The sequence below is a fragment of the Procambarus clarkii genome, chromosome 72, assembly GCF_040958095.1.
Source record: "Procambarus clarkii isolate CNS0578487 chromosome 72, FALCON_Pclarkii_2.0, whole genome shotgun sequence".
Classification (NCBI taxonomy): Eukaryota; Metazoa; Arthropoda; class Malacostraca; order Decapoda; family Cambaridae; genus Procambarus; species Procambarus clarkii.
In genome coordinates this window covers 1,531,764-1,559,150 of record NC_091221.1, presented here as the reverse complement: position 1 = coordinate 1,559,150, position 27,387 = coordinate 1,531,764, and the positions used below count along the sequence as shown (strand labels likewise).

Below are 27,387 nucleotides of genomic sequence, written 5' to 3'. Positions count from 1 at the left end.
GAGGTTATCTTGAGATGATTTCGGGGCTTTTTTAGTGTCCCCGCAGCCCGGTCCTCGACCAGGCCTCCACCTCCCAGGAAGCAGCCCGTGACAGCTGACTAACACCCAGGTACCTATTTTACTGCTAGGTAACAGGGGCATAGGGTGAAAGAAACTCTGCCCATTGTTTCTCGCCGGCGCCTGGGATCGAACCCAGGACCACAGGATCACAAGTCCAGCGTGCTGTCCGCTCGGCCGACCGGCTCCCTGTGAACCGCAAAAGGGCCCCCTTACGATAACCTGACACAGAGCGAGCACCGCGCCACCAGGCGCAGCCAGGACTGAAGGCGGCACCAGCTCTGAAACCGACACCTGTGGCCTACCCCAATGAGAGGAACTGTGAGCCCTGGTACGACTCCTCCAGGAAGAATCTACCTGGGACCCATGGAGAACCAACAAGTCAGACATCGGGCGGCAGCTAGAAGAAGCCACTTCCATATACTGCTTGACCACAGAAGCTGTAAACAGCAAAGGACAAAAGGGCAAAGACAACCTAAGAGCCAGGGCCCAAGTGGATTCCAAGGAGGAAGCAAGCATCACCTGTCAACATGTGAGACGCGCCACGAAAAACAGCTACAGTGCATCCTGCAGGATCAGCGCAAACAGCTTCAAAAGCACAGACGACACACGAGCAGCTAAGACCAAGGTGCCAGACCCAGGAACGGCCCCAAGTGCCTCCACATCCTCCTCAAGCCAATCCGAAGACAGCTGCAAGAGGAAAAATAAACGCAGGACCAAAGCCAACAAACCATGTGTGTGCAAGTCCTCAGCCACAAGTGCAGCCAACAGGGAAGGAAGCTGCATGTGCAGCTGAACCAAGCCAACATCCTGCAGAAGAGCAGGAGCAAAGAGACACCCGTTAAGGTGCTCAATGTTGACCTGGGGGCCGACCACAGTCAATGCCTCGTGCCACTCGAGCCACAGAAAGCATCCTAAGCATCCAGCGAGAACAAAGGGCAGTCCACAAGTCATGACGAACCTGGAAACCCCTCCTAACGAATCCAGTATGGAGACGAAGATCCAAACCTGAAGTAAGGTGGTTCCATTATAGAGGCATACTTCGGGTCGCACGGGAGGTAAGCCGCAATGGCCACCCGCAACTCAATAAGCGAGACACGAGAAGCCGAAAACCTTCGGAAGGACGGAACTGAAGGACCCACAGGGACACGAACCGAACCTGGGGAAGATACTAACTTAAATCCAACTCGTACACAGAAGGGGGGGGGGGGAAGAACCCCACTGTTAGTAACAGTAAGCCCGCTCGGAGAGTCGGAAAACCCCACTACTTGTAACAGTAAGCCTGCTCGGAGGGTCGGAAAACCCAGGCGGGGTTCAATGGCGCCCAAGGCCTCAAAGTCAGCTCCTCCCCAACCCCAGGAACCTCCACGTCAGGCCCCCCCAGGTGCAAATCGTCGTCCAAAGCCTCCTCAGTCCTTCAAAGTCCTCCTCAGCCTCACAAGAAAAAGCTGGGCAGCCGAAATAGCAGGAAGAGAGTGGGCCCACTGGTCAGACCCTGGAACTATGTCTGGAGGAACAGACTCAAATGCCTCCGTCGCCACCCCAAAAAGGGCAACCCCTTGAAACCGCCTGAGTCTCAGAAACCTCTAAACCATGCCCCAACCCCGAAGCCCTCACACACTCAGGAATCAGAAGCAGGGGGTGGCGGAACTGAATGAACCACAGCAGGGGAAGAACGAGGGGGTGCAGACTGAACCAAGCCCAACGCGACCAACACCCCAAGTCAGGGTCCCTATAAGCAAAACGGGGCAACCTCAGGTCATCCAAGAAAGCAACCAACCTAGCGCGTTGCAACAACCTAAACCTATCCTGCAATGTGGAAGCTGCCTGCACCCGAATAATGTCATCAGTAGATTGGTTGAATTGAGTCACAAACAAGCAACAAAGATCACAGGACTCGGGGTCGAATGTGTCCCCAACCCAACTGGCAGCATGACGGAGGCAAAAAGAATGAGCGTCGCCATGAGACAAAGGGAACAGAGCAACCCTCAAACTCGCACAAGGTGAGAGGGGACTCAGGGGTCACATCTATTGGACCTGAGTGCCCCTGCGGGGTTTTCCAGGGCCCCCTAGACTTTGTCTGCTAAGGGTAATCTCAGGCAAGGTACTGCCCCAAGCTACCAACACTGCTAATGCTGAACCCCCGTGACGTGTCCACTCACGAGGGCAAAGCAGGGGGTACCACCAAATAAAAGCAACCCTAATATAATGTGGGAGGAATACCAAGGCAGACCCACCCACCAGGCAAAAAGAAAAAGAAAAGAAAAACCTCACAAGTGGACAGCATACCCAGAGGGAACAGAGCTAGCCGCTGTTATGGGTGAAAACTAGCTGCACAGTACCCCGTGTCCCTACCAGTGCAAAAACTACCACTTACCCCAAGGCAAACAAGGGTGGAAACCCCCTAAAACACTCGGGGTGGTCAATCGCTGAGCAGCACAAGACCAAGGTGACTTGTCGAAGATAACCCCCAAGCCCTAGGGCGGTACTTACAGGGCACTCGGGGAATGTGACCCTAATCACATGCAGCCCTAGTTCCTGTGAATATTACTCCCAGCTCACATGCCACCATAAGAGCAGTACTAAAACAGAGGACAGCACAACACAAGAATCCGGAGCTGGAGCCACACGGCCATGCAGGATCACACCAGCCAAAAAACTGGGGTGTGGATCGCCGGCACAGTGGCCTGGGGGCTCCCCCTTCCCCCTCCCGGGGAAGGGGGAGCTGTGCAGACATGTGGTGTGGCTCGTGTGACGTCAGGCTTGTTTGCTCATTTTCATTTGGGGACTTCTGTCCACTTGTTTGTCTATTTTCGGCATTTTTAACCAGAATAGGGGTTTATTTTTGGGCGCTTACCTTTCTGGGTGCCTGTCCCAGTCGATAGCAGATATAAAAGGCTCCAAATCACATGTGCATTTCTCTAGGCCATTGCTTCTAGTGCCTCTTTGAGTAGGCCAGGTTCTGGCTCGTGGTCCATGGTACGCCTAGAACTCCACCCACATCAACTGATGTCAAAGTTAGGGATGATCATATCAGCCTGGATAACTCCGGGAAGCCATTGGCGCTCTCCCCAGAAAAGCCAATCAAACTCTAGGAATACGCAAGCATACCTTTAAGGAAAGAAAGGTAGTGATTCAATTGTATAAATCTCATGTGTAGCCCCATTTGGACTACTGTATCCAAATATGGAGACCATATCTTCAAAGGACATAGCTGCTCTTGAGTAGGTGCAACATTGGGCAACGAAAATCATTCCAGAGCCACGTCATCTCTTGTATTTGAATGGTTGAGGGCCACAGGGATAACAACACTGAAAAATCATGCATGACAGGGCAGATCTTATTGAAACTTTTAAAATACTGAACAATTTGGAGGATATTGAGCCTGAAAATTTCTTCAAAAGGTCAAATGTAACAAAAACAAGGAGCAATAATTTCAAGCTCAACAAGCCACAACGTAGAACTGTGAACAGGAGATTCTTTTTCACTCAAAGGGTTATAAATCCATGGAACTGCCTATCCACTGAAGCCGTAAATGTGAAAACTTTGTTGAATTAAAAAAAAAAAACTAGAAATGATTGTCAAGGCAAATGATGAGACCTTCTAGAAACCACCGGCTTCCTGTTCACGTCGAGGCCATTATTGTTAGTGGCCCTCAGGTAAATTCAGGAAATTGTCATGATCAACATCTTCCAAATTGTTCAGTATTTTAGAAGTTTCAATGAGATTTGTCTTCAATGAGATTTAAGTTGTTGCCAATTGAATGTATTACATGCAACCTTTAATGAAATGACCTGGATTAATATCCTCAATTTTGTTTAGTATTGTATTTTAATACTTTAGTTTCTATGAGATTTGTCCTATCATGTCTAGTTTGCAGTGTTATTAGTGCTCTGACCCTTAGCCTTTCCTGGTATGAGAGTTGACTTAGTTCTGAGATGATTTTTGTCACTACATTGTACTTTCTTCACGGTAGATGTGTCCTTCTGAAGATGAGGTCTCCATGCTTGGATATAATAGTGCAGATGAGAGCTCACCAGAGATTTGTTCAGTTGAATAACCACATTCTGTTCCATGAAGTCAAAGGTTCCTTTGGCAATTCCTATGGTTTGGTAGACTGTGTGTGAGTAATTACCTAAGTGTGGTTACAGGATGAGAGCTATGCTCGTGGTGTCTCATCTTCCCAGCAATCTGTCATATAACGCTTTGAAACTACTGACGGTCTTGGCCTCGAATCTTCTCACCTAAACTAAGACTTCACAGGAAGTCTTCCCTATCAATTTTATCGATTCCTGTTACTGTCTTGTACATAGTGATCATATTGCCTCTTTATCTTCTATCTTCTAGTTTTGGCATATTTAATGCCTCTAACCTCTCCTCATAGCTCTTGCCCTTCAGTTCTGGGAGCCACTTAGTGGCATGTCTTTGCACCTTTTCCACTTCGTTGATGTGCTTCTTAAGATATGGGCACCATACAACTGCTGCATATTCTAAATTAAAATTCAAATTCAAATGTTTATTCAGGTAAAGTACATACATACAAGGGATAATACAAATATTGATGAATTTATAGATAGAGCCAGTACATGCAATGCCTAAAGCCACTATTACGCAAAGCGTTTCGGGCAGGAAAAACACTAAAGACTAAAATTTAATTCTAATTGAGATTAAAGAAGAAATTGTGTTGAGAAAATAAAAAAATAAAAAAGGAGAAACATGGGAAAAAAAGGAACATGGCAGAAAAACAGCAAATATACAATTTGGTCGACAAACAGCATTGTTTAAAAATAACAGACATGGGTTGACATTATAGGGGTAAGGTAGGTTACAGGGAGTTAATTAGGTAGTGCTTAGTTTTTATCTTAAACTGGTTGAGAGAGGTACAGTCTTTAACATGATTGGGAAGGTCATTCCACATTCTGGGTCCCTTGATTTGTAGAGCATTTCTAGTTTGATTAAGTCATACTCTTGGAATATCAAAAAGGTATTTGTTTCTAGCTTTGACCTAACAAAAGTCGTGAACAATTTCTTTGGTATTTTGTCATCCATGTATTTAAAAGTAATTCTGAAGTTAGAAAGCGTAGCATAGGTTCCTCGCACAACATTTCAGGGATGCCTGAAAAATCAGTTGAAGTGGAATGCTGAGCTCATGTGCACATTCTCTCAGAACCCATGGTGAAACTTCATCTGTGCCAACTTCTTTGCCCTTACTTAGCACCAATAGCATTTTTTTCACTTCATCTCTAGACACCTCTATGTGCTCTATGTTGTTCTCTGGAATTCTTATTGTGTCTGGTTCCCTGAGACTTCAATTTGTACAAACACACTTTGGAACTTTTTGTTTTGAACATACGTACGTTTTTGTACTTTGTACGTATAGTGATCAGTGTATATGTGTGAGTGTAATTACTTAAGTGTAGTTATAGGATGAGTGTAGGTGTAAATAAATAAATAAATAAATAAAATTCACACTGTAGGATAGAAAACAATTGGTGCATTATCATCCAAAGTGTTATAAACCCATGGAACTGCATACCATCCAATGCCATAACTGCCACAACGTTAACTTCATTTAAAAATCGTTAGAAAAATCCTCAAGAACAATGGAAGTATATTTGACAAGCTGCTAGCTTCCTGTGCCCATTGAGGTCACTAAAGAGATAGTGGCCTCTTGAGTAAATTCAGGTAAATAATTTACTTTTCTTCCATATATGGTTATATTGTATTTTAATTTGGGAAATATCTTTAGTGTGTTATCAGTCTGATATTTAAAAGCAATTAAACCATGTAGGGAAGATAATAAAGGTGTTTATGTATTGGTTTGAACCTTGTCTCTGGGAATGTTAGTTAAAGAGTTGAAAATTTAATATTGAATTAAAATCTGGTTAAATATACAGCAAAGACAGTTGGTCTGATTTGTTTGCACAATAAATTGACTCGAAGGGTTGTCTGAGGCTAATTGAAAACCTTTATAATATACTCAGCTATGCAAGTGCAGTGTAGTTTTGTAGAAGATGTATTAACCTTTTTTTCTTTGTGGCAGGTATTTTGGTATGTTACTTGGTGGGATCATCTGTCAACTGGTGGGTGTTAGCCTATGTAGGAGCAATCATTCCCTTGATCTTTACACTCATGATGTGCTTTGTTCCTGAGACTCCAAGATGGTGCATCTCCAAAGGTAAGGCTTCCTTTAAGAGTGTCAGTCACCTCTGGGAATTATATGAATAATGAATTTTACCACTTGCCCAATTATTAGTTTTCAGAGTTGCCTGAAACACAGTGTGATTAATGGCTTTATATAATTATTTACTGTGTGTGTAATCACCTAAGTGTAGCTACAGTATGAGAGTTATGCTCATTGTCTCACAGTTACTTGACCACTATGACAAAATCACTGAGGCATTAGAGGAAAAACATAATGCAGATGTCATATACACAGATTTTGCAAAGGCATTCGACAAATGTGACCATGGAGTGATTGCACACAAAATGAGGTCAATGGGTATAACTGGTAAAGTAGGACGCTGGATACTCAATTTCCTGTCGAACAGAACACAAAGAGTAACAGTCAATCAAGTAAAATCGAGTCCGAGCGCAGTTAAAAGCTCTGTACCTCAAGGTACAGTCCTTGCACCACTGCTGTTCCTTATTCTCATATCAGATATAGACAAAAACACAAGTCACAGCTTCGTGTCATTCTTTGCAGATGATACAAAAATCAGCATGAAAATTACCTCTGCTGAAGACATTAATAAACTACAAACAGATACTGTATTAACAAAGTTTTCGATAGGGCAGCAGAAAATAACATGATGTTTAACGGTGATAAATTCCAGGTACAGTACTCAGATACGGCAAAAATGAGGATCTTAAACATAATACAGGGTACAAAATACAATCGAATCTGCCCATAGGAAAACAGCATGTCAAGGATTTGGGAATAATGATGTCTGACGACCTAACATTTAGGGAGCATAACCAAGCAAGTATTGCATGAGCCAGAAAAATGATTGGATGGATTACGAGAACCTTCAAGTTCAGAGATCCCATCACAATGGTTGTACTCTTCAAATCACTTGTGTTGTCCCATCTTGAGTACTGGTCAGTACTCACTTACCCCTTCAGAGCAGGTGAGATTGCTGAAATTGAGGGAATACAGAGAACATATACGGCACGCATAGACAAGATAAAGCACCTAAATTATTGGGATCGTCTCAAAGCTCTCCAAATGTACTCACTAGAAAGGAGACAAGAGAGATACCAAATAATATACACATGGAAAATACTGGAGGGACTGGTCCCAAATCTGCACAGTAAAATAACAACGTACTGGAGTGAACGACATGGAAGAAAATGCAGAATAAAACCAGTGAAGAGCAGAGGTGCCATGGGCACAATCAGAGAACACTGTATGAACATCAGAGGTCCACGGTTGTTCAACGTCCTACCAGCAAGCATCAGAAATATTACAGGAACAACCGTGGACATCTTCAAGAGGAAACTAGATTGTTTCCTTCAAGGAGTGCCGGACCAACCGGGCTGTGGTGGGTATGTGGGCCTGCGGGCCGCTCCAAGCAACAGCCTGGTGAACCAAACTCTCACAAGTCAAGTCTGGCCTCGGGCTGGGCTTGGGGAGTAGAAGAACTCCCAGAACCCCATCAACAAGGTATCAACCAGGTATGGTGCCCCATCTTCCCAGCACTCTTTGTCATATAACGCTTTGAAACTACTGATAGTCTTGGCCTCCACCACCTTCTCACCTAACTTGTTCCAACCATTTACCACTCTGTTTGTGTAAATGAATTTTCTTGTACTGTATACATAGAAAATCACATTAACATGATATACTGCACATCAATGAAAAAAATCCACTGGGGTTGTGAGGTGACGCAAACCAGCGACCAAGGCATTGGCAGCCACATACACTACCACTGTACCAACACTGACCTGTTAAAGTCATACAACTTAATTTCTACTGAAATCACAGAATGTCTGGAGGCCCTCCCCTAAAGCCAGTCCAAATATTATGTATGATTCCCAAGCACTCGGGTGAAGGGTAAAGCAGTTCAAGTAAAAATAGGTGTTTAATTACATTCAACACTTGTTATTATTAAAAGGAATAACTCAAAACAGGTAATTTTCTATCATTATTTCCAACATTGTGTAATAACTTTGCTGTGTCAATGATGTTTTAGTCTTCACATCATACCATTTCAACCTGGATAATTATAGGAACAGAGTTAATTAATGAAGCATAACCCACTGTTGTACTTCATCACCATGGCAGAAGCATACAGTACACAATACCATGTGATAATGATGAACAAGTATACATGTATAAAAATTCAGAAACCTAGATGGTAAGAGTTATAATAACAAGGATGAGAAATTCAATTGGAGCAATGTGGGGATTCAAACTTTTCAACCTGGGTCCTCCCAAGCCACACACCTTGCCTCTGCACCATGACATGGTACAAGTTATACAACCTGGGATTCCACCAAATCTACAAGCTGTCTGGAGGCTCCTACTGAAGTTTAGTTTAGTTCATTTATTATGCACCCCATACCCTCCTACTGAAGCCAGTCCAGGTTTTACACACAACCCCCATGCACTCTTATATAGATAATGGAGTTCTCCACCATACACTCCTGCTTCAAATACACAAGAAATTCACATTAGTCAGATTTCCCAGAATAATAATAATTACTTATAGCCAGTGTTTATTTTTCATTATACTACTAGAAATCCAACATTCTACCTGTAACTCATTTTGTATATATATGTACTTTTCCTTAAGTACCGCCCATCATCCTGTTTTGGTAATCCTAAAAGTAATGATGACGACCATAGTATATGGTACCACATGTTATGTGGTATATGATACCACATAGTATATGATAACACATGTTACCACATATCATTCAGGCAGCTACCCAAACTCTTTTCTCCTCTCACCGATCAGCCCTACAGATGTTGTGTCCATCATTCACTCACTAAAAACCAAAACTGGAAACATTAGTGAAATACCATCCATGGTTTACAAGAGTGCCTCCCATGCCCTTGCACCACCCAAAGCTTTGCTGTTCAATAAATCTCTAGAGTGTCATACCTTCCCTGATATCCTTAAAAAAGCAAGAGTAACACCAGTTCATAAAGGAGGCAATACGGCAGACATAAATAATTACAGACCCATATCAAATCTACCTATATTATCAAAAATATTTGAAAAAATTATCTACAAACAGCTCTACTCCTATCTTGTAAAATTCAATACACTAAGTCCCTGTCAGTTTGGCTTCTGCTCCCAAAAGAGTACCAATGATGCAATTGTTAGTCTGCTTGACTTAATCTACTCAGTCCTTGACAAAGTGAGTTTTTGATTGGACTCTTCATTGACCTGAGAAAGGCTTTTGATACTGTTAACCATAACTACCACTTACTTAAACTCCACCATTATGGAATCCGAGGCCTTGCCCTGAACTATATCCAATCCTATCTTAGTGACAGATATCAATATGTAGCCATCAATGATATAACCTCTCCCACTCTACCACTAACCAGAGGGGTGCCACAGGGCAGCATCCTAGGACCCCTCCTATTTCTTATTTACATCAGTGATCTGCCTAATCTCTAACATGCTTAAACCTATATTGTTTCCTGATGAAACTAACCTCATCTACTCTGACCCAATGCACTCATATTAAATTATGTTGTAAACAATGAATTAAAAATGTCCACTTATGGATGTCAACCAACAAACTCACACTAAACATAGAAAAGACCTAGTACATCTTATTTGGAAGCAAATCAACAAATGCAATACAGCTTCAGATAGATAATGTTAACATTAGCAGTAAAAATGATGGAAAGTTCCTTGGCCTATACTTAGACAAGAGACTCAACTTTAGCACCCACATACAACACGTAACTAAAATGATTTCTAAAACAGTTGGTATATTCTCTAAGATCAGATATTATGTACCTTACTCTGCTCTCCTATCACTCTATTATGCACTTATCTATTCCTATCTTACACATGAACCCTCGTCACGGCCCTTGTGGATTTGTTTATCCCTATCTTACTTATGATAACTGTGTATGGGGTTCAACCTCTGCAAACTACCTCAAGCCCATCATCACCCAGCAAAAATCTGCTATCAGGATAATAACAAACTCTGCTTTCAGACAACACACAGCTCCCCTGTTTAAATTCCTAAACATGCTAAACATAAATTCACTCCATACATTTTCTTGTATCAGTTACATTTATAAAACCCTTTTCTCAAGTGCAAACCCTGTTCTGAAACTCTTCCTTGATAGATGTAATAGATCACAAACTCACCACACCAGACATAAATATCTCTTTGATATCCCCAGAGTCAAACTTAATCTGTGTAAACACTCTATGCAAATAAAGGGACTTAGTCTGTGGAACTCACTCCCTAATGAATTGAAAATCTGTCCAACTTTTGCCTTATTCAAAAATAAAACCAAAAAGTATCTAATTTCATCTTCATAGTTTCCTACCTAGTGCTTTAACTCACACTGTATCTAGTGCTACCCAATCCCCCAACGTTTGTACCTAATTAGCCATATTACTTTACCATTATAATCTTAGATATCATCTGATATCATAGTTGTTATATTGAGTGCATATTCTATTGCATTATTCCTTGAAATGATCCTCAAATTGTGCTTCAGTGAACCAATGTATAACCCTGAAATTTTTATCCTAATGCACCTAGTAATCCTTGTTCATTTTAGTGTATTGTTATTATTGTGTTTTATTCTAATCTTTGTTTTTGTGTCAAAATTTCTTACAATGTACCTCTAAATATTTTTTGTAAATTTTACTGTAATCTATCTGCTTAAAATTATCTGTTAGTTTAAGGACTTGCCTGAAATGCTATGCATGCTAGTGGCTTAATTACAAGAATGTAAAATTAACATCATTTCTATGCTCTCTCTTAACCCCCAATGTACCTTCTTGTATATAAATAAATAAATAAGTAAAATAAATAAATATATATACCGATATACAAAAAAATTAGAATGTATAAATCTGAACTATTGAGCTGGACAAACCAGAAAACTATTTTTTACTTGTGTTGCTTTCACAAATTAAACTAACCTATCCTAACCTGCCTAGGCCTAATACACGATATTTGAGGTCTAAAAGTACATATGTGTGCTATACTAGGCCTAGGAATATTTAAGTTTGTTTATTGCTTCATTTATTTTAAGAGAATTCCTTACCAATCAGTATACTATCTAAAAGCTAAATACGTATCAATTCTGTCTATTGAGGATTGTCACAATAGGTACAATCTAAACAGGAGGATGGGTTGCAAAATAAGATTATCACTATCATATCATTATTATTATTATTACATAGATACATGGTATAGCATTGCTTTTTTTTACAAACATAAGTTTGCTTCAAACATGCTTGCCATGCCATTAATGCTTGTCACACAAGGTCAAAGAACAACACCCTATGAACTTGTTGGATGCTAAATTCATCATCAAAGAGGGAAATACAGTAACATTATTATAAAAAAATAGAGTACATTATATTGTAATCAATTACAATCAATGTACTCAAGGCTACAGTATCAATTCTGATTGAAATTACCTACTTAAAATTATCTGCTAGATTAACACTTTCGCGCTCTCCACAAAGGTCACTCAGCCAACCGAATGTGCGCGCTGCGTTTTTATCGCTTAAGCGTAAAAACAAAAATGTGTATACTCTTTTTACTCCTCTGACCTTAGTTCTCATGCTACCTATTTCATTTTGGTACCAACGTGTTCGCAATAAAATTCTCTAGAAGAACATCAATAAAATAAGTCACGAAACATATAGGCATACCAGCACCAAATAAATAACTACGTAGATGACTCGCAGTGAGCGCCCATCAGCAACAAAATGTTTTTACTCTTGGGATTGTAATCACCTCCACACTTGTTCTACAGCATTAATTTTAGTATCAATGGACTCGCAATGAAATTCCCAACACTTTGATATGAATATAAGCGTAGAATAATGATGCAACCCGCCCGCAAGAGTGTGGGAAGTGGTGAAATTGTTACCCGGTATCGGTGATGGGACGACGCACGGCGCTTTGAAAGTTTATACTTATTTCACTCTCATGACATTAATTTTCTATGTACGTCATTCATTTTTATGTCAATGTGTTCGCAATAGAATGTTCTATGTGCCCATAGGTAAAAAAGATCAACAAAGCGTAAGTTAGAATAGCGACAAATATAAAACAACGCTGGAACATATCAGTGAGCGTCAAACACACACGAAATATTTTTACTTTTGTTATGTTTGTCAAGTTTATACTTGTTGCACACAGTTATTTCTGGTTGTATATTGATCGGAATAAAATTCCCTAAACAGACATATGCATATAATACATGATATGGGGGAAGAATTACCAGTATAAACGGCTAAAGTCACCCACCTGCAACCCGTTTGGGACAAAATACCATTTGATCGAAGTTATCCACACCTTTCATGAACTTATTGTACCATGCAGCCTAGTGGTGAGAAAGAGAGCCTCATAGCGCGCAGTTTGAAACAAACCCAAAGTAAATCGGATAAAAATTGAATTTTATACAAATATTTTAAAAGTAGACATAACTTTATGTCCACTATGCGTTTACGTTAAACGAAACCGAACGCGCCGGCGCGTCCAGATAGCGCGAAAGTGTTAAGGACCTGCCCGAAACGCTGTGCGTACTAGTGGCTTTACAGGAATGTAAATACTGTACTATCCAATGTATTCTCACAAACCCAATGTACCTTCTTGTATATATATAAATAAAATAAAATAAAATAAAATAAATTGAGTCAGTAAGCAAACACTACATCACTGACTCACCATCAACCAGAATGAAGGAAAATTCAACATTGCTATATCTGTTTACAGAGTAATTCTTAAAATATATAAATTATAACACATAAGCCTAATGCCTCATATGTCGCCTAACCACACTTACGCCTTACTGACTTCCCTACACCTTCACCCTTGCTATATTTTTTTCTTTATGAACACTATAGCCCTGTGTGTCTGATAGATATAATTAAGCCTTTGCAGGCAAACCATCGCCTGCAAGTAATATCAACACTCATCTTGGTGTTTCTATGTATCCTTGGCAACACTTTGTCTTCTCATCAGTATACTGCACATAAATGAAGCAATGTGATTGTATAAAGAGGGAGATTTACTAAAAATATGGCTACAGTATTAGTGATTAGTCAAAAAAAAAAAAAAGAAATTATTCATAAAAATTGTTTTATAACTAATAAATTATATTTCTAATCACGAATGTTCTTATTTGGTTAGGCCGTGTGGATGATGCCCGCTGCTCCTTACAGTGGCTTCGTGGGTCTGACTCTGATGTTGAATATGAACTTGAAGCAATCCAGATGAACTTTGAGATGGCAAGCCAGGAGACATCAACATTGAAAGACATATTTAATAAATGCTACGTCCGCCCCTTCCTATTATCATTAGGTCTTATGCTCATCCAGCAGCTGTCAGGCATCAATGCTGTCATCTTTTACACTGTTTCCATATTTGAGATGTCTGGGTCAACCATTAGTGGTCACCTGTCCACCATCATTGTGGGTGTTGTGAATCTTCTAGCCACCTTCATTGCCAATGCACTCATTGACAAACTGGGACGGAAAATTTTGCTCCACATTTCCAGTGGCCTTATGGTCTTATCTCTGGTGTCCCTTGGCACCTTCTTCTACCTCAAGGTAACTTGTGCAACAATAATTTTGTACATTTGCATTTTTTTTAAATTAGAGATCAGAAATGACAATAATATTACGATGTGTGATGAAGCCCAAAGGTGAAATTCAAATAAAATATGTTGATTGTTCATGATTGATTTTTATGTACTATAACAGTTCTTGTGGTGCAGGGACTGTTCTATACACTATAGTGATAGCATGCAGAATGAGCATGCTATCACTATAACATGTTCATTCTGCATGCTTGTGAGTGATATCAGCTCGGGTTTAAGCCCTGGACAGAGAGGAATGACTGGCCACTGATCCTTTAATAATAATAATAATAATAATAATAATAATAATAATAATAATAATTAATATTATTATGAGAACATAAGTAGGAGCCATAGGGATTATCATTATTATTATTGCCCACGAAACGCTATGCCCAAAATGCTCGAAACTGCCCGAAATTTTATGTGTGTTAGTGGCTTTGCAAGAATGTAAAAATACCAACATTATGTACAATCACAAACCCAATGTACCATCTTGTAAACAAATAAACAAATAAATAAATAAATTGCACAATAAAATCAAATAAACGTGATGTATCAGAGAAAATCAGCAGGAGCCATGAGTAATTACCTAAGTGTAATTACCTAAGTGTAGTTACAAGATGAGAGCTACGCTCGTGGTGTCCCGTCTTCCCAGCACTCTTTGTCATATAACGCTTTGAAACTACTGACGGTCTTGGCCTCCACCACCTTCTCACTTAACTTGTTCCAACCGTCTACCACTCTATTTGCGAAGGTGAATTTTCTTATATTTCTTCGGCATCTGTGTTTAGCTAGTTTAAATCTATGACCTCTTGTTCTTGAAATTCCAGGTCTCAGGAAGTCTTCCCTGTCGATTTTATCAATTCCTGTAACTATTTTGTATGTAGTGATCATATCACCTCTTTTTCTTCTGTCTTCTAGTTTTGGCATATTTAATGCTTCTAACCTCTCCTCGTAGCTCTTGCCCTTCAGTTCTGGGAGCCACTTAGTAGCATGTCTTTGCACCTTTTCCAGTTTGTTGATGTGCTTCTTAAGATATGGGCACCACACAACAGCTGCATATTCTAGCTTTGGCCTAACAAAAGTCATGAACAATTTCTTTAGTATATCGCCATCCATGTATTTAAATGCAATTCTGAAGTTAGAAAGCATAGCATAGGCTCCTTGCACAATATTCTTTATGTGGTCCTCAGGTGATAGTTTTCTATCTAGAACCACTCCTAGATCTCTTTCTTTATCAGAATTCTTTAAAGATTTCTCACATAATATATAGGTTGTGTGGGGTCTATGTTCTCCTATTCCACAATCCATAACATGACATTTATTAACATTAAATTCCATTTGCCAAGTGGTGCTCCATATACTTATTTTGTCCAGGTCTTCTTGAAGGGCATGACAGTCATCTAAATTTCTTATCCTTCCTATTATCTTAGCATCATCAGCAAACATGTTCATATAATTCTGTATACCAACTGGTAGATCATTTATGTACACAATAAACATCACTGGTGCAAGAACTGAACCCTGTGGTACTCCACTTGTGACATTTCTCCATTCTGATACATTGCCTCTGATTACTGCCCTCATTTTTCTATCAGTCAGAAAATTTTTCATCCATGATAGAAGCTTACCTGTCACCCCTCCAATATTTTCCAGTTTCCAGAACAACCTCTTATGTGGAACTCTGTCGAAAGCCTTTTTTAGGTCCAGATAGATGCAGTCAACCCAACCATCTCTTTCCTGTAATATCTCTGTGGCTCGATCATAGAAACTGAGTAAATTCGATACACAGGATCTTCCAGATCGAAAACCATACTGTCTGTCTGATATTATATCATTTCTCTCTAGGTGTTCTACCCATTTAGTTTTGATTAGTTTTTCCAATAGTTTCACTATTACACTTGTCAATGATACAGGTCTATAATTGAGGGGGTCTTCCCTGCTGCCACTTTTGTAGATTGAAACTATGTTAGCCTGTTTCCACCCGTCTGCTACGATTCCTGTACACAGGGATGCCTGAAAGATCAGGTGAAGTGGAATGCTGAGCTCAGATGCACATTCTCTCAGAACCCATGGTGAAACGCCATCTGGGCCAGCTGCTTTGTTCTTACCGAGCTCCTTGAGCATTTTTTCCACTTCGTCTCTAGACACCTCTATGTGTTCTATATTGTTCTCTGGAATTCTTATTGTATCTGGTTCCCTAAAGATTTCATTTTGTACAAACACACTTTGGAACTTTTCGTTTAGTGTTTCACACATTTCCTTTTCATGTTCCGTGAATCTATTTCCCATTTTCAACCTCTGAATATTATCCTTTACCTGCAATTTGTTGTTTATGAATTTATAGAATAGACCTGGTTCTGTTTTACATTTGTCCGCAATCCCTTTTTCAAAATTTCTTTCTGCCTCTCTCCTCACTGCCGTGTAGTTGTTTCTCGCATCTTTGTATCGCTGGTATGTTTGGGGGTTCGACCTCTTCCTGTATTGATTCCATTTTTGTGTCTTTTGGTCTCTAGCCCTCTCGCAATTTCTATTGAACCAATCCTGTTTCCTAGTTCTGCATCTCTGTTTTGGTATAAATTTTTTTGTGCCTTTATCATATATTTCACAAAACTTGCCATACATCTCATTCACTTTCTTGCCTAGCATCAAGTCTGTCCAATTATACTCACTAAAAAAATTTCTAAGGTCACCATAATGTCCTCTCCTGAAGTCTGGTTTTTCAACTGCTTCAACCTCCTTATTTTCTTCCAGCTTATAACGCATTGCATACTTTATTCCCAAAAAGACATGGTCACTTTTACCCAAGGGAGGAAGGTACTGAATGTCAAATATCTCTTCCTCCTTCCTGGTAAATATCAAATCTAGCATGGAGGGAACGTCCCCTTCCCTCATCCTCGTAGCTTGTTTAACATGTTGATACAAGAATGTTTCCAGGATGAGGTCTACAAATTTACAGGTCCAAAAATCTTCTGTTTTAGCTTCATATGCTTCCCAGTCTATGGATTTCAAGTTGAAGTCACCGACTATCAACAGTCGTGATCTATCGTTATCCGCTCTCGCTATAATCTCTCTCATTATTGTTATAAGACCTTCACGTTTACTATCTAGCTCCTCCTTTGACCATGTGCTGCTTGGCGGTGGACTATATGCATTTATCATCATTAGTTTATCATCCTCATAGCAGATCTCTAGTGCTATTATGTCAACTTCTTGTGGATTGGCAGTCATTATTTCCTTCACCTTTAGGTGTTCTTTTACCAGCACAGCAACGCCACCGCCTTTCCTAATTTTTCTGTCCCGTCTCCAAATTGAGTAGCCCCTTGGGAATATGACCTCATTTAAAATTACATCTTCAAGTTTTGTCTCCGTGAGTGCAACAATGTCTGGTGTCTGCAGCTGTATTACATCACTTAACTCCAGTATCTTCGATCTCACTCCATCTATGTTGGTGTATGCAATCTTCAGGAACTTGTTCCCCCTCTCCTTATTCTTCACTCCCCCTCTCTCTATTGATTTTGTTGGTTTGCCTTTATGTACCACTTTACTGGTTTGCCTACCCCTATCACTTTGTAGAAAAAAGAATTTATTTCTTCTTCATTCCTGCTCTCATTTAAATGTTTTGCCTCGGCGAGGTTCAGTTTCAGCTTCTCTCTATCTTCTTTTGAAAGATCTCGTCTTAACGACCACCCTTTCCCATCCTCATCACTTTGCAATTTTCTAGCATTCCTTAGTACTTCTTCCATCTGTTGTTGTATGTTGTTGTACTTCCATGAGTGGTGTAGGACGTGTGCTTGGGAGTATCAGGTGTGTTGGTTCAAATCCTACTTGTGGCACCTACTGATTTTCTTAATACATCACGTTAATATGATGTCATTGCATTTGAAGAGAAGCATTGGAGGTAAAACTGGACACAACCAGAGATCATGAGGGCAATGCGTGGAAACCCTAGTTGGGCTTCAGTGGAACCCTCAGAATTCTAGAGGATTCAGTTGAATCCTAGGTTGCATTGCTTTTGTCCATGTAGTGTAGTGGTCTAAGGTGTGTGCTGCGAGTACGAAGTGTGCAGGTTTGAATCCTTCTCAAGGCTCATACTGATTTTCTAATTATTATTTATTATTATTTCATTCATAAAATATGCATGCATACAAAAATAACACAAATATATATAAGAATCTTGAGGTTATCTTGAGATGATTTCGGGGCTTTTTAGTGTCCCCGTGGCCCGGTCCTCGACCAGGCCTCCACCCCCAGGAAGCAGCCCGTGACAGCTGACTAACACCCAGGTACCTATTTTACTGCTAGGTAACAGGGGCATAGGGTGAAAGAAACTCTGCCCATTGTTTCTCGCCGGCGCCTGGGATCGAACCCAGGACCACAGGATCACAAGTCCAGCGTGCTGTCCGCTCGGCCGACCGGCTCCCAGAAGGTAAGGGGTTGCACATTAAATAAAGGCACTACTGTGCAAAGAATTTTCTACAAAATAAATGGTTAATTTTTTTTACAGGTATAGTGGGGTAAACTCTTAATAATAAATGAGAAGTAAGCTACTGTAACACACAAGATTTTCAAGAAATTTAACAAATGATGTACAATATTTAGGTGATAATATTGATAAGCATTGACTATTGCATTATAGAACCTGTAATTTAAGCAACAGTACAGATATAGTATTTAACATTATTGATATAGTAATAGTAAAAATATATAAAAGGTGTACTTTAGTAAATCTACTGGTACATTGAGCATTTTGGTCATAATATTAAACTAAGTTTTTCTGATTTATTTTATCAGGTAAACCACATAATTTATTTATTTATTTATATGCAAGAAAGTACATTGGGTTTATGAGAATACAGAGACTTGAAGTTTTACATTCTTGTAAAGCCACTAGCATGCAGAGCATTTCGGGCAGATCCTTAATCTTACATACAGTATAATTTTAAGAAGAAAAATTTCTAGCAAAATTAAAAAAATGTTTATAGGCTGTACATTATAAGAAAGTATAAAAATACACTGTAAGAAAGTATCAAAATACATTGTAGGAAAGTATAAAAAATACATAGTATAAGAAATTTGACAGAAAAATAAGTAGGTACACTAAAGTAAATTTCTAAGGGTTATCCCACAGGTACATTTTAGCATAATTTGAGGATTATTGTAAGGTATAATGTAGGAAACTATGTGTATAACATGATATAAGATAACAGCAATGATTACAATGGTAAAGTTGTATGGCATAGGTACATATGTTGGGAAATTGGGTAGCACTAGATACAGTGCAAATTTCAAGCACTAGATAGGAAACTATGAAGATGAAATTAGGTACTTTTTGGTTTTATTTTTTAATAAGGCAAAAGTTTGACAGCTTTTCAATTCATTAGGAGTGAGTTCCATAGACTAGGTCCCTTTATTTGCATAGAGTGTTTACACAGATTAAGTTTAACTTTGGGGATATCAAAGAGATATTTATTTCTGGTGTGGTGATTATTTGTTCTATTACATCTGTCCAAGAAGAGTTTCAGAACAGGGCTTGAACTTAAGAACAGGGTTTTGTAAATGTAATTGACACAAGAGAATTTGTGGAGTGAGGTTATGTCTAGCATGTTTAGGGATTTAAATAGGGGGGAAGAGGTGAGTATTGTCTGAAAACCGAGTTTGTTATTGTTCTGAGAGCAGATCTTGCTGGGGTGATGATGGGCTTGAGGTAGTTTGCAGAGGTTGAGCCCCATACACAGATACCATAAGTAAGATAGAGATAGATTAGTGCATAGTATAGTGAGAGGAGAGCAGAGTTTGGAACATAATATCTGATTTAAGAGAGTATACCAACCGTTTTTGAGACTTTCTTGGTTATATGTTGTATGTGGATGCTGAAGTTGAGTCTATTGTCCAAGTATAGGGCAAGTAATAATAAAAAAAAGAGTAAGCATATATCATTCGAATAAGTAATTTAACAAATGAGATACATTAAATAGTCGACAATGATGAAAAGCATAGGACTAAATTTTTAGTATATAAGATTTAAAATTACAGCAAAACACACGTTAGACATACTGCTTTTAACACACACACACACAAACAGACATACAGCTTTTAATTACATTTTGGAGGTCATTCTGCATTTTGGGATCCTTGATTTGCATAGCATTTCTACTTTGATTGAGTTTTGCTCTAGAAATATCCAAAGAGTATTTGTTTTTTATTTGCCGGCCATGGGTTTTGTTACCATTTAGTAAGGCCTTACAGTCAGGATTAGCTTTGTAGTGCAGAGTTGTAGAGTACATGGGATACCATGAGCTTAGCTCTTATCCTTTGACTACAGTTAGGTAATTATGTACTTGAGTGGATGTTCAGTGACTTGATATTTAACAGTAATAGGTTGTAAATTAGTTGGAAGATTGTGTTTCATAGAAAAGTAAAAATGTGAGCTGTAGGATGAATGAGCTTCTATCAAACCAACTGAGTTATGTGGTGGGTGTTCCCATGTAAGCGCTCTAGATAACTAGACCACAACATGGTATAAGGATTGCAACCTGGAGTTCTGCTGAATACATGAGGGTTTCCCGAGGTTTCCATTGAAGCTGGACCAGGATTTTCACATAATTCCCCATGCACTCTGGCTCTGTCATCCAGGAATGTTCTACATCTGATGCTTTCTCTTTCAACTGAAAGAGGAGCATCAGAGGTAGAACATTCCTAGATGACAGAGCCAAAGTGCATAGGAAAATTGTATGAAAATCTGTGTCCAGCTTCAGTGGAAGCCTCAAAAATTGGAAGTGGCAGTGGAAGCCTCGTGTATTCAGTAGAACTCCAGGTTGCAATTTTTATACCATGTTGTGGTCTAGTCATCTAGAGCATATACGTGGGAACACCCACCACATAGGTTCAAACCCTCATCACGGCTCCTATGGATTTAATTATAAATATACACTGGCGCCTCAATTAACAAGTTTAATCCATTCCGGCACCGAGCTCGTCATGTGCAAAACTCGTCTTTATAAATGAATTTCCCCATTTAAAATAATGGAAATAAAATTAATCTGTTCCACCACCGCAAAACATCAATATTATATTCGATTATTTAAACAATGGAGCAGCCTACCTGACATACACTGAATGAACCTTTGTGACATTTGTCCATTTTTCAATTTTGTTCACTTTTTTTTATACCAAAAGGTTCGTTCAATGTATGTCAGGTAGGTTGCTTCATTTTTCTTAAAAAAAAAAAAAATGAAAAAATTGAAAAAGAACAAATGTCAAAAAGGTTCATTCAGTGTTTGTCAGGTAGGCTGCTCCATGTTTCTTAAAAAAAAAAAAAAAAATTGAACAAATTTGAAAAATGGACAAATGTCCTAAAGGTTCATTCAGGGTTTTCAGGTAGGATGCTCTATTATGACAATCTTTCTTTGTTTCAAATGTGTTCAATTCGTTTTGTTTTTTCATTTATTTATTAATAATGGAGCAGCCTACCTGACACACACTGAACAAACCTTTATGACATTTGTTCGTTTTTCATTTTTTTTTTTTTAAGAAACATGGAGCAGCCTACCTGACAAAAACTGAACAAACTTTTTTGACATTTGTTCTTTTTCAAATTTTTTCATGTTTTGTTAATTCTACAAAAAAAATTCAGTGCTTTGCAACATCACAGCAGTCACCCCTTTACATCCCAGCATCATTAGCATCTTTAAAACAAAAAAAACATTTATTTGCATCGTCGGAGGTGACCGAGAATGTGCGAGAATCAGTGGGAATGCTAGGAAGCACCACATGGTTGTCTCATTAATGGAGAGGAAGCTCGTCAATCGAGACAAATTTTTGGCGAGTGGCTCGCTCGTTACTCAAAATGCTCATAGATAGAGCCACTCGTCACTTGAGGTTCCACTGTATTTAATTATATATAATAATAATAATAATAATAATAATAATTTATTTAGGAACAGTACATACATAGTTGCAGCATTACAGTACAAACATTCTGTTAGATTTAAAGATAGAGGTAGTACATACACTACCTAAAGCCACTAGTACACATAGGGTTTCGGGCAAGGAGAGGTGGGGAAAAAACACTTAGACTAAAATTTAATAGTAATTGAGCTTAAAGTATAAATTGTGTTGAATGAAAAAAAAAAATAATAAAAGATAAAAAAAAGGGGTAACATGGTAGAAAATAGCCAATATACAAGTTGGTCAACAGACAGCATTTTTTTTTTTTAAATAGTAAGACTTGGGTTGACATTTAGAAGTAAGGTAGGTTACATGGAGTTAATTAGATAGTACTTAGTTTTCATCTTAAACTGGTTGAGAGAGGTACAATCTTTGACATAAGTGGGAAGGTCATTCCACATTCTGGGTCCCTTGACTTGTAGAGCATTCCTAGTTTGATTAAATATAACTCTTGGAATATAAAATAGGTATTTGTTGCTGATGTGGTGCACATGAGTTTTGTTACAACCTTCTAGGAAGCATTGAAGGCCAGGATTGACATTACAATTCAGAGTTTTAAATATATATAATACACATGAGAGGATGTGCAGTGACTTAATATCTAACATATTCAGAGATTTGAGTAAGGGTACCGAGTGCTGTCTGGGGCCAGAGTTAGATATTGTTCTAATAGTAGCTTTGTGTTAGATAATTAGAGGACGTAAATGATTTTGGGTAGTAGAACCCCAAGCATAAATACCATAGTTGAGATAAGGATAAATGAGAGAGTAATAGAGCGTACCAGAGCAGAGCGAGGTACGTAATATCTGATCTTAGAAAGAACGCCAACAGTTTTAGGAACTTTTTTTGCCATATTTAGAATGTGTCCCTGGAAATTCAGCTAGTTATCGATGAGGACACCAAGGAATTTACCATCAACTTTACTACTGATTTGTGTATTGTTTATTCTTAAATTAATTTCATTTGAGGATTTATTACCAAACAAAATATAGAAAGTTTTGTCAATGTTAAGGGTGAGTTTGTTAGCAGTTAGCCAAAGATGGACTTTATTTAGTTCAGTATTCATAGTGACATTTAGAGCAAGAGGGTCAGGACTGGAGAAGATGAAAGTTGTGTCATCAGCAAATAAGATTAGTTTTAGGTGTTGAGAGGGATTTGGGAGGTCATTAATGTATATGAGAAAGATGAGAGAGGTTGAGAGGGATTTGGGAGGTCATTAATGTATATGAGAAAGATGAGAGAGCCAAGTTTGCTGCCCTGTGGAACACCGATGTTTATAAGTAGAGTCGGAGAAATGGAATTATTCACAGAAACATACTGAAGCCTGTCATATACTGTATATGTATGTATGTATGTATGTATGTATGTATGTATGTATGTATGTATGTATGTATGTATGTATGTATGTATGTATGTGTATATATATATACCCACAGTTTTATTTATTTTAAGCTTAGGTCCACAACAGTGTGCTGCTATTCCATTCTATGAGAGGAATTACAGAGAATAGGTCACGGTTTGTTTGAAGCTCACAATTGCTAAAGTACTGATCACATCTGTTTTTAGGGGTGCCATAATCAAAATATTGTGGGCAATGAATCCACTTATCAAACTTGTTATTCGAATTGGTTTCTGCAAACATATCTTTAATTATACATTACATAAATTTCATTGTTCTAAATTACTTCTCAGCATTACCAAGATAATTTTTTTTTTATAGACCACAGTAGAGAAGGTTGGCGATTTGGATGAACCTCACCCGTGGAAGACTGCAGTGGAGAAGCTGGCATGGTTACCACTAGTTAGCTTCATGGTCTATGTGATAGCCTTCTCCCTGGGCTGGGGCCCCATCCCCTGGCTCTTCATGGGTGAAGCACTCCCTGCCAAGATCAGAGGTCCTGCTGCCTCTGTCATAACAGCATTAAACTGGTCATGCACTTTTCTCATCACCAAGACTTTTCCAGGAATGGTTGAAGTCATGGGGCCCTCGTATGTATTTTATATGTTTAGTGGAATCATGACTATTGGCGCATTGTATGCCATTTTCTTCATTCCTGAAACTAAAGGCAAGACCCTTGAAGAAATTGAGGAGGAGCTGTCTGGGAGGAGAGCTAAACGCAACAGGAAGATCAGCACCTTTTCTGGTATTCAGATGTAATATACTATGCTGAAGTAGTTCCTTCTCTTTAATGTGTAGGGTGGTGCTGGACTGTGAAGTCACAAGATTAGATTACTTGACAGTGATGGTCTCCTTGGTTGTAGTGGTTCCTCGAGAGCATGATTGCTTTTGGCAAATCAGATGATTTCATTATTAACTTAAGCAACATAAGCTGATATTCAGGAAAGTTAGTTCTGTATTATGACTCTATTAAAGTAACCAAGAAAACATTACATTGTACCGAGATATCATGTGAGAGCAGCATTCGTGCCATCACAAGCAATGTGTTCGGTGCCACCTAGTGTTTATGAGGAGCACTTGTGAAACTGTTGAGCCACACCATCTTGACCATCAGGATATAGTAATACTGTACATTCCTGAGTGAAAGGATGGTGATTTAAAACAAAATCCATGACAAGTTACTGGTAGCTTCTTGCCTGTTGTACAGGTTGTCGGTGGAATTTGTTGATAAATGTGAGATTTGTAAGTTAGGTCTCAGCATGTATATATAGAAGTTACCATTTGAGTGTGTAGATGTCTTGAGAAACAGAGGGAAAATTATTTCTTGCAACTGAACCTTACTGTCTGCTGACATGTGGCTGTCTAAATATTGAAGGACTGGGCTGTTCTTATGTATAAGTAGCCAATTTTGTTCATTGTTACTTAAAATGTTCATTATGTACGAGAGGCTTACAGTATATTGTTCACGATATTTTGATATGTTCCAAAGAAATGATGCGACCTCAAAATACAGTAGTTTTGGTGTGATTATCTTGAGTCATTTTTAACATGATTTTTTTTTTACCATTCATTGTATTTCTTGGATGCACTAGTTATATCTGCAGATTTTTAAAATTTCAGGAATAGATTAAGAACATTCAGTCACTGTATTTACCAGTAGTCATTATCAACTGTGCTTAATCATGAGATAATTGGATTAATCTGCAGGAGAGATGACAGTATTAAGCATACATGACACTCATTTGCACTGGCATGATGTATAAGTTATTTTATTGATCTGACAATATAGTAAGTCTATGATGACTGACGGACAGAAAAATAAAGTACAAAGTAACATGGCAGTAAATTTATTCTCTGAATTTAACAGTGATGGTAGAAGGAAGAAGGTGATTAATATAGCCAAATATGGAGATGCTGTGAGCCAAGAAACAAGTGACTTGGCAGTAGAATTTCCAGCATTAGGAGAGTCAATGTGTCAAGTAGGTTGCTCAGGCAGCAAGCCTCTTGGCTGCAGAGACAGAGACTAACTGCACTGATTACAAAAGATGAGATGGTTTCCCACTGTCTAAGACAAAGCCTCTTAGGTTTATTGAGGTTTCTTTTATCAATGACGGTTTCCTCAGTATAAAACTCACAGAAGTTATCTAACTCCTAGATACAACTAGGCAAACAATTAAAATGAGGTGTAAGGAAACATGTTAAAACATCTGACTCTGCCTAAGAATTGAACTTAGGACTGGAGCCAGAGATAGCAACACTAGGGAAATTGGGAAGGTGCTTGAGATAAGGGGTCCAGATTGAGGTGGAGGTGTGGGGGTGGGTCAGCAGGCAATGTTGCCATAGGCAGGGCTGTAGTAGGCAGCAGCAGCATTGGTAAAACTGAGAGAGGTATCAGTGAAGTGTATCACATAAGTGTTGATATGTTTATGTTAGCATCAAAATGTACCACCTCTCTGATGATATTTTCATGCATTCCCCAGTATTCGATAGTGAGACCTGTTGGCTAAAGTGATCTACTGGATAATTTCAACCTGGGCAGTAATGTACATGGCTTGTATATTTAAGATCACAGTGCATGTACATTGATCACATGAAGGGATGTGAGGCATTGTTGGATAAACCTCCATCTTTTCCACAAAAGAGGTCAGAGCCAGCATGAGTGTAATAGTAAGAGGCCTGTTAAACATATGGATCTGATAGACACTGATGAAACTATGTATTGAAGGTATTGTTGTCATAGAGTTGGCAGTCGAATTTGTGTGCATTGAATAAACAGGGTCATTGTATGACTGCTAATGATTACATCAGAAAAAGGTGATTTCATTGCTGCTGCATTGACATTATCAGTGTGGACAAGGGCACCTTTGAGAGATCATTCTTCTTAAAGATTGGCATATTCATAAGAATTCTGGCATATGTGGCAGCATATATCAAGATGACCAGACCACACACTAGAAATTGAAGAGACGACGACGTTTCGGTCCATCCTGGACCATTCTCAAGTCGATTGTCCTCACAATCGACTTGAGAATGGTCCAGGACGGACCGAAACGCCGTCGTCTCTTCAATTTCTAGTGTGTGGTCTGGTCATCATACTTCAGCCACGTTATTGTGACTCATCGCCTGCATATATCAAATTAAATCAAATCAAATATTTATTCAGGTAAAAGTACAGTCATAGAGGATTAGTTACAAACATAATGTTGGATTTATAGATACAGCTAGTACATACAATACCTAAAACCACTAGTACGCATAGTGTTTCGGGCAAGGTGAGGTGGGGAAAATATAATTAGATTAAAACTTGATAGTAATTGAGCTTAAAGTATAAATTGAGTTAAAAAAAATAAAAAAATAAAAGATAAAAAAGGGGTGGGGGGGGGGGAACATGGTAGAAAATAGCCAATATACAAGTTGGTCAACAAACAGCATTGTTTAAAAATAGTAAGACATGGGTTGACAATTAGGGGTAAGGTAGGTTACATAAAGTTAATTACATGGAGTTAATTACATGGAGTTAATATACTGCCAGTGATAATGGCTTTGGCTTTTATAAACCACAAGTCTGGAGAGACAGCGTATATGGGGACAGTTTAGTGGGAAGAGAGATATTCTAACTATCATTGTGTTCATAATTTCCCTGTGTTTGGTGTGCAGAACTGGGTATAGCTGCTTAAAAACAAACCACCCAGGAACAGAGGTGCACGCTGAATGTAGTGCTGGGAAAGGAGAGACCAGACTAGTGTTGGTATGAGATCAAGTGATTTGAGAATTTGGCTTGTCTGTATTTAATAAATATCAGCTTTGCCATAAAAATGCTTTTGCAAGACAGTAGATAGATATAAACTATTAAGAATTTAATTTTGGATATGTTAATTTGGTATGTTAAATTTCGGTTACTGGGTAGATGTTAAGAAATTGACATGAATTTTGTTGTAGTGAAGTAGTTAGATGAAACAATGACCATTTTGAGATTATTTACAGAGTGGTTGAGAAGTCCTTATACCCTTGAGTTATAAACACTGGAGTGTATTCACATCTTTTTATTAATCATCTGGGGGGATCACTGTGAGCTCCATTATCTGAGCCCAAGGTTCAAGGTTCATCACCTTGTTCAAAGGCATATTTAGCAACATTACTGCCATGAATGTGAGAATGATTGCATGCTTAT

General features: G+C 38.8%; 1 protein-coding gene across 1 annotated transcript in view; it reads left to right on the top strand.

Annotated features, from left to right (window-relative positions):
* LOC123773771 (facilitated trehalose transporter Tret1) overlaps nt 1-27,387 on the top strand; it is a 171,720-nt gene that overhangs the window by 143,056 nt on the left and 1,277 nt on the right. The window contains exons 4-6 of the mRNA XM_045767702.2: nt 6,101-6,235; nt 13,417-13,835; nt 23,538-27,387. The exon at nt 23,538-27,387 is cut by the window's right edge and continues 1,277 nt beyond it. Coding sequence (XP_045623658.1) covers nt 6,101-6,235; nt 13,417-13,835; nt 23,538-23,975 — 992 coding nt within the window. The 3' untranslated portion in view covers nt 23,976-27,387. The remainder of the gene's footprint in view (nt 1-6,100; nt 6,236-13,416; nt 13,836-23,537) is intronic.